The sequence below is a fragment of the Pseudonaja textilis genome, chromosome Z (assembly GCF_049901715.1).
Source record: "Pseudonaja textilis isolate UNSWEBS1 chromosome Z, rPseTex1.2, whole genome shotgun sequence".
Taxonomy (NCBI): Eukaryota; Metazoa; Chordata; class Lepidosauria; order Squamata; family Elapidae; genus Pseudonaja; species Pseudonaja textilis.
This window is the reverse complement of record NC_142008.1, coordinates 98,587,259-98,595,887: the sequence shown is the minus strand read 5'-3', so window position 1 is coordinate 98,595,887 and position 8,629 is coordinate 98,587,259. Positions and strand designations below refer to the sequence as shown.

The following is an 8,629-nucleotide window of genomic DNA, read 5'->3' as shown; positions in this document are numbered from 1 at the left end:
AGTAAAGTAATTACTTTAGTTACTGATAATGGGACTGAATTTGTTAACAAAAGATTCCAAACAATGTTGAAATTGGCTGATGTTGAGCATAAACATTCTGCACCTTATAGACCACAACATAACTGGTTTGTAGAACGAAGAGGGCAAACATTACAAGCCCTGGCTTGTACTATGTTATCTGATTCAGGTTTACCTGAAACACTGTGGGGTGAGGCCATAATGTGTAGCAATCATGTTTTAAGCAATGTAGTTAATACAATAACTCATTGGCATGGCAGAAAACCAAATTTAAGTTACCTACATACATTTGGAGCTCCAGCATGGGTGCATATTCCCTCACAAGTAAGACTGAAAGGGCAACATATAGCTAAGAAGTTATTTTTTGTGGGTTATGAGGCCAACCACAGATCGTTTAGATTCTGGGATCAAGACACAGCTCATGTTTATTGTAGTGCTAATGCAAAATTTATTGAGCCATTGGATGGGATAAACTGGAACAGGAATCCAGCAATGATAGTATTACTGACACCCAAATAGTCCCTAAAGATAAAATCAGTAAACCCCAAATAGCCATTAAAGAGGAAGCACAGAAGGGAATAGTAGAATAGGCACAGGAGGAGGTAGAAGAACAGGAGCAGGTTACACAGGTGAGTCCACCAGTAAGCCCTGTATTACCAAGACGTTCAACCCGAGTAACACAACCACCTGATAGATATCAGGCTAGTGTTGTATGCCAAGTGAATACAGTTCCATGCAACTATAGTGAACTAAAACGGTATCCTGCTAAAGATCAGGCTGCTTGGCAGAAAGCAATGGATAAGGAACTGGAATCTTTAAAAAGACTGGAGATATATGAAAACGTTATCTTACCACCAGGTAAACATGCCATAGGATGTAAACGGATATATAAACTTAAGACAGGTGTAGATGGGACTGTTACCCATAAAGCCGGGTTAGTAGCACAATGGTTCAATCAGACAGCAAATGACTACGATGAGGTGTTTGCACCTAGTCTGAAGGCTACTACATTAAGGGCAGCATTAGTGTGGGCAGCTAAGGAGAAATACGTTATAAATCATTTGGATGTAGAGACGGCATATCTGCATGCACCATTGCAACACACTATATATTTAAAGAAACCTTTAGGTCTCAAAAATAATAATACTGATAATAATGATTGCTGGAGATTAAAAAAGAGTCTTTATGATTTAAAGCAATCAGGATATGAGTGGAACCAATGTATAGTTAAAGAATTAACTAAAATAGGCTTTGTAGCTGGAAGGGCTGATCCATGTTTGTTTAAAAGAGAAAGTAACAGTGTTATTTCATTATTGCTATTATTTACTGATGACATAGCATTAATCACCAAAACTTAACAAGAAGCTACTAAAATAATTTCACTATTAGAAAAGAAATTTAAGATAAAACAATTAGGAGAAATCAAACAGTATCTTGGTTTAAAGATAGATAAAACTAGGGGAGGATACAAGATCTCACAGGCAGATAAAACTAACCAATTACTAAAAAATTTTAAAATGGAACTTTGTTAGCCAGCTAAAACACCAATGAGCCAGGAGTTTAGCAATAATGATGTTCAAAGTCCTATTTTTGATAAGAACATTTATCAGTCCTTGATTGGTAGTTTATCTTATGTCAGTAATTGGTCAAGGCCAGATATTTCATACAATGTTAATCAATTAGCGATATTTAATGCTGAGCCAACTCAAAGGCACTGGCAAGCTGCTAAACGTGTGTTAAGATATCTGAAACAAACAATGCATTATGCATTGTATTTGGAGCGTAAAGATGAACTGAATTTAACTGCATATGCTGATGCAAGTTTTGCTACAGACATAAATACACGAAAATCTACATCGGGTACTACTGTATTATTAGGAAAAGCATTGATTGGATGGAGATCTATTAGACAGAAACATCTGTTCCTCCATTTTTCCTAATTAACTGCTATTTCTGGATTTAATGTAAGTCTGATACTGAACTGTTTTTGACACTGGACTTTGTTACTGAATTATCCCTGGACTAAAAACCGACTGATTTACCTGTGAATGACTTTGGATTGCTTGTTTGGACTTTGCTTAACGTTTCTGGAAGTAAAAACCTACATTTACTGTGCAGTGTATCTGTGTGTATTATTCAAACACTACTCTCAAATACGTCTCCCTGTATGCACTCATTCTCCTAATGGGGAATTACCTCAACAGGTACAATTAACATTAAAAGGGGATAAATGTTGGATAATATAACTAAATCTGTTAAACACTACAAATATGATTAATAATATATTGGTAGTAAAAAGAGATATTTAGAATATGGAGATTGATACAAAATAAGTCACTGAAATAATGAATAATTAAAGAGAAAAACTATATTGAGGTTAAGTTTTATAATATTGTTAAATGTATTAAATATGGGAATACTGTCATTTTTTTAAAAAAAATGTAAGGCATCTAGGTGTCACACTGTTTATGCAATGATATATGTTTGTAGATAAGAAAAATAAACTTGTTTTTAAAAAAGGAAGCTTATTAACAGTTGACAAACACTGAGTGTGGTTGGTAACAGGGCAGGGCTTTCTACCTTCACAAGGAGCATAGAATAATGACAGATGGCTAAGCTTATGTTGACTGGGGCACAGGGAAACACATGTCTCATTCTCTAAACTTGCCTGCCTTTGTAGCAGATTGTGGAAAGGAGGAAATTATGATACAATTTAAGAGAGAAGGGGCAAAGAATAATAATTACATTTATAAGACCAGAAGCTGCTTCTTTCCATTTCCTTATTATTTTTTGTCTGATTTCTTCACTATTTTTTCTATATTTTTCTAAAATACGCATTCTTTTTATCATGTTAAGATTTTTTTAGTTAGAAAGTATGAAGGAAATTGGGGTTGGGAACTGGGCAGCAAAAATGATGCAGGGTTAATTTTCTGGTGGCTCCCAAACTGTAGGGAGAGCACCTTAAATGGAAAAGAGCCCAAAGACATCAATAATTGTATATAGCTTTGATAATGGCCTGCAATTCATAAAGCTAACTATAGATGGGAGTGTTAACATTAACTATAACCCAGCATGGGACAATCTATATGCCACCAAGCATCCCATGTACATTTGCCACTCGGTTAAAATCTGTTATCTGAAACCTAGGCTTAAAATTCTCCGGCTGAGTTCCATGAACTCTACACATTGCCTCCACATAGTGGAGCAGTAGCAAGGAGAGCAAATACTTCTGTATAGGAAGCATTTGCTTTTAGATGGCCAAGTACTGGTAACAATTTAATATGTCACAGAATTTGCCAGAGATCATATCTGAAGTGGTTTGTTTTTTGATTTAAGAAATGTCCATTAATTAATCATACAAGCAATATTCAACTAAAGCAGCATTCCTACATGCACTTGCTAGAAAATAAGTTTTCCCTAATAATTTGGGTACTTTTTCTGCAAGAACTCTTGCACTGGTCCACAACGAAGAAGAATGATGATGGTGATGATGACAATATGTGACTAGAACTTCCTTCTCTTCCAGTAGATAATGGAATAATATATCGAGACAAAAATAAGCAGTACCTAACAATATACCTTAATTGTGAGTATCTATTTGTTCTTCTTTTTTTAAAAAAATTCTCCCACAGCCCCAGAAAGAAACATATGCAATTCAGAGAATCTTTCCCTGATCATGTCCAAGATTTCAGAGAAGCATTGATCAAGGATATCTTACACACAAGTGATAAGACTATAATTAGATGAGACACAGATTCTTAGATAAATAAATCATAAATATGTTGCAGATCTAACAACCTATCAGAATCAGCTAATATAGATATCTTTCTTTGAGTTCAGTATTCTGTGCAGAGTTATATGCACACAAAAATACCGAACCAATAAAACGCTTTAAACTTACTGTCTGGTCTGTTCCCGGTTAGAGTAGGTGACATTAACAACTGCTGTCTCGCTGTCCGTATTCACTTGCAAATAAAAAAGAAAGAAAAATATATGTAGTTCAGTTAAAATGCCCTTTATGATTAAAATAGCTTAGAAATAGTAGCTAAATCTCCACTTTTCCAAGAATACTAAAAACATGTAATATCATCATAGGAGTCATGGCTACTTCTGCTGACTGCTAGCAATTTGGCAATTCAAGTGTCACCGGCTCAAGATTGACTCAGGCTTCCATCCTTCCAAGGTCGGTAAAATGAGGACTCATATTGTTGGGGCAATATGCTGACTCTATAAACCACTTAGAGCGGGTTATGAAGTACTGTGAAGCGGTATATAAGTCTAAATGCTATTGCTATTATTTAGAAATCCTTATTTTAGCTTTACATTTTAATCCAGGTACTGATTAAGAGTCATTGTTTAAGATTTAAATACAGACTATACTCCATCTTCTCATCTCAGGAATCACAGATCTCAAGAGTAAAGAATTTGATTTCCCCATCATTGCTTGAATTGCTGAATATGGGGGGGGAAATGAATGGTGGAGAAAACAGTGGTGTGGCAATACTCTGATCTCATATAGAAATGCTTTACAATTTAATTTTGAGAACTCCAACACAAGCTGACTATAACCTTGCCTTTTGTGCTAATGTGCAAATTGGAACTAAATTTACCCAATAACTTTTGTACTTTCAGAATGTCCAAGCATTGTTCTTGATTCCAAAACTATATTAAATGCATCTTATGGTATATCAAATGCATGTAAGGAATGCATTGGTTTAGAGAAAAACAAATACTTAAAAAAAATACTAACAGCAACTGAAAAAAAATGAGGTGGAACACATTGTAAGCAAACATGCAGGATCAGATAATCAGAATCAAGCAACTACACAAAGGTATTTCCTCAAAAGTATGTATCTGTGAGTTCAGTGAAACTACTTTGCAGTAAACAAATTTAGGATTAAGTTAGAGATTTCTGCTTCAATCTGTGGCACTAAGATAGACACAGATATACGCTTTATTTACCTCTGCAACAAAGTTTGCCAATTATGACCATAAGTCATGATAGGCATAAAGTTGGACATCACATGACTTATCTAATTTTACAACCTTTTTTTTACAGTGGTCATTGCGCAAACCCATTGTTTGCAATGAGGTGTTTCTGTCAAAAACTAGAAATAAATGCCTGCTTTCAGCAAAAACACAATGCCCTGTGACAAAGGAATGCTGCAAACAGCCATAAATGTGGGCTGGGTGCTGAGTGCGCAAAATGTTGTCATGTTTCTGTTAAAGGGAGGAGTCCGGCCAATCAGAATTGGGTCATAAATACTTTTGGGGGTGTAGGGTTCCATCTTAAGTTAAAGACTACCCCTATTTTCCAAACCTTCTCATGGAAACTTACCTTGTTCACAGTTTTCCACAGTACCATACTGAGCTAGCAAACCATCCAAGACCTATTCAGATTAAAAAAAACATACACAGTTAAAAATATGCATAAATAAGACACAGAGAGAGAGAGAGAGAGAGAGAGAAGAGGGAGGGATTAAATCATGCTTAACATACAAAGCAACACAAAACTGAAGAGATATTTTCTACTTATCCCCAAAATGTATAACAAAGAACAAAATCTAGAAATATTCAAGGCTTTCAACTGGCAATGCAAATCCAACCAATGTCATTATACATTATTACAGACCTTTCTGCTTTTGCCTTTACTTAAGCAAACAAACCCAAATGCCTTGTTCTATAACATTTGGACAGGTGAACACACTTCAATGTTGAAACAGGTTGGTTTATAAGTGATAAACATGATGAATACTCAGTTCATTGCAGCAACTGATTCCCACTTTAGATCCCATTTTAGGTTTGTTGTAATGAAGAAAATAGGGAAAGTTCACATTGAAATTACTGACATGTTTGTGCAATTAACTATACTTGGGAAGGGAGGAAAGGGAGTCTAGGTTGATTCTTATCACATTAGCACATTTCGGATTATGAGGTACTAGTCATTTCTTGTTCTAGGCAACTATTTTAAGTCCACTCTCCATGCTCTGCTCCCTGCCCCTTGGGATTGCAAAGCTTATGGGCCTCCTCTGTACCACAACTTGTCACTGTAGTACTGAAGTATTGTCTGCTGCACTATCTCTGGAATCAGTCATAAGGACAAATGACCATAGGGGCACTCCAGAGATTGTAACTTTGAAATGGGTTTGTATGTAGCTTTTGGAGTGGAGTATGTAACTTTGAATATTCATTAAATGGCCTGTCATATCGCAAGGACTATCTGTATTCTGTCTTGGTTTTTACAAGGCTAAACAAAAATAAGTAATTTCAGGATTTCGAATATTGGACACTATAGGGGAACTCAGTTTTTAGGAAAGATTGTTTTAACCATTCAGTCATGTCCAACTTTTATCAATTTTACAGGCAAGTGCTCTCCATGCTAACCTATCAAGCACAACTTCTTTTAGTTGTTGGGTGTTCATCTTTGTATCAGCTTTGATGTTAACAAGCCAGCATGTTCTCTGCTTGCCTCTCCTTATTCCACTAACAGTTCCTAGCATCATTTAGCTTCTTCAATGAATTTGCACCACAAGAAGTGGCCAAAGTAAATCAGATGTTGTCTTGTTATTTTGGCTTCTAAGGATGTGTCCAGTTCAGTACCTCTTTGTTGGTTGTACTAGCTAAATCCATGGTATACACAATAATTTACATCAACACCACAGTTCAAAGTTGTCCATTCTTCAATTAGCCATTCTTAATGTCCAACTCTCACATCTATACATCATTATAGGGAAGACTATTGCTCCAAATAGGCTGCTTTTTATATTTATATCAATAGCTGCTATTCCAGATCTTATTCATGCTAACTATTACAGTTCAGCCTAAGGTTATCCTGTGTTTGATTTCAAGAGTAGAATTGTCATTGGAAAACAAATTTTGATCCAAGAGAGATAAATTCTCAAACTAAATTCTCATATTGCTTCCTTGTTGATTTTAAACATTTCATGTCATCTGCAGCTGTTATTAACCTGAAGCTCTTTGTTAACCTGAAGTTAAGGTTCAATCCTACTTTTTAACTTTTGTCCTTGATTTTTCAGAACATTTTTTCAGGTCTTCCTTTACTTTTAGCCAAAAGTTTTGTATCATCTGCATACCTCAAATTATTTATGATTCTCCCTCCACTCAACATCTAGGAGTTTCAGATCTAACTGAAGCATTATCACTTCAGCACATAGATTGAACAAAAATGATGACAAAATACATCCTTGTCTAAGTCCCTTACTGATCCAGAACCGATTTGTGTTGCCACTGCATAGAGTAAGTGTTCTCACTGTTGCTTCCTGATCAGTGTATAGTGATCTGATAAGTCTGATCAGATGGATTTGGACACCAAAATCATGCAGTTGGCCATTGCTTATTGTGTTCTACAAAGTCATCCTGTGTTTTATTTCAGGAGTAGAATTGTCCCTCCTGTCTAATTCCTTTACTGACCCCAAACCAATCTATATCTCCCTAGAGCAAGGCTGTCAAACTCCCAGCCCAAGGGCCGGATGCGTCACATGCTGGTCATGCCCACACCTGGTTTAGCGAAGGGGGAAAAAGTTCTGATACATCACATGATGCCACTGTGATGACGTGAGTTTGATGCTCCTGCCATAGTGTTCCCCTATTGCCTCTTGATAAGTGAGCGTACAATGATAGGTCTGATCAGGTGGGTTGAGAACCAAGATCATGCAAAGCCAACCATAATTTATTCTGTTCTATATAGTCAAAAGCTTTTCTGTAATTGATAACATATATATATATGGATCCTTTTGATATTCATGTGCCTTTTTCATGATCCATCTAATATTGGCAATGTGATCTCAAGTGACGTGCCCCTTTCTCAAGCCAACTTATGCATCAGGTAACTCTTGTTGAATGTCATTCTGTAGTCTCTGTTCAATGACCTTGGGATAGGGGAGAATGTTGGACCCTTATACAATAAAATAGCTATCACCTAGTTATTATTAGATTTATATGATGCCTTTATTTTGTATAACTTGACAGAACTGGAAAATCTGGTTAAAAATAGACTTGTTCCATTTTAATAGATGTCACAGCAGGAGGGCAGATGGGAAACAGGAAGAAGTTTCTTATATTTTGTCAGAAACACATATCTCAAAAGATACTAAAGTTCTTTGAATTAAAAACCAAAACCATTCCTGGCTGTGTCTTAAGCCCACTTTCATATCATCAGACTTACCTCCCATCGAAGCTGTGGGGGGATATTTCTTATTTGAATTTTGCGGCTCCTAATTGAAAAAAAGAGAAAGAAAAGTATTTAAATTAACAGCATGCTCTATCTTGAAACTATCATTTATGTACAATACTATAGCTTCAGTATGCAAGATCTGATTTACAAAAGTCCAGATGATTATTAGGTTTTATTTACTGAAGAAATACAACATCAAAACACCAGAAATAGAAAAATAAGCCAAAAAAGAGAATTAAAGGAAGAAAAAAGACAAACTCTTGTGCACTTTTCTCAATTATATATGTTTAGATATATTAGATATATTAGATCCAGATATAAAATTAAACACAAACCTATACAAATACAGGTAATCCTTGACTTATAACCATCTGAAGTTATAATGCCATTGAAAAAAGTGAGTTACCACATATCCTT

General features: G+C 35.6%; 1 protein-coding gene across 3 annotated transcripts in view; it reads right to left on the bottom strand.

Annotated features, from left to right (window-relative positions):
- IGF2BP1 (insulin like growth factor 2 mRNA binding protein 1) overlaps positions 1–8,629 on the bottom strand; it is a 96,251-nt gene that overhangs the window by 38,122 nt on the left and 49,500 nt on the right. For all 3 annotated transcript variants that reach the window (XM_026710936.2, XM_087917386.1, XM_087917387.1), the window contains exons 3-5: positions 8,204–8,252; positions 5,357–5,408; positions 3,920–3,983 (exon numbers count right to left, since the gene is read on the bottom strand). In XM_026710936.2, the coding sequence (XP_026566721.1) occupies positions 3,920–3,983; positions 5,357–5,408; positions 8,204–8,252 (165 nt within the window). The remainder of the gene's footprint in view (positions 1–3,919; positions 3,984–5,356; positions 5,409–8,203; positions 8,253–8,629) is intronic.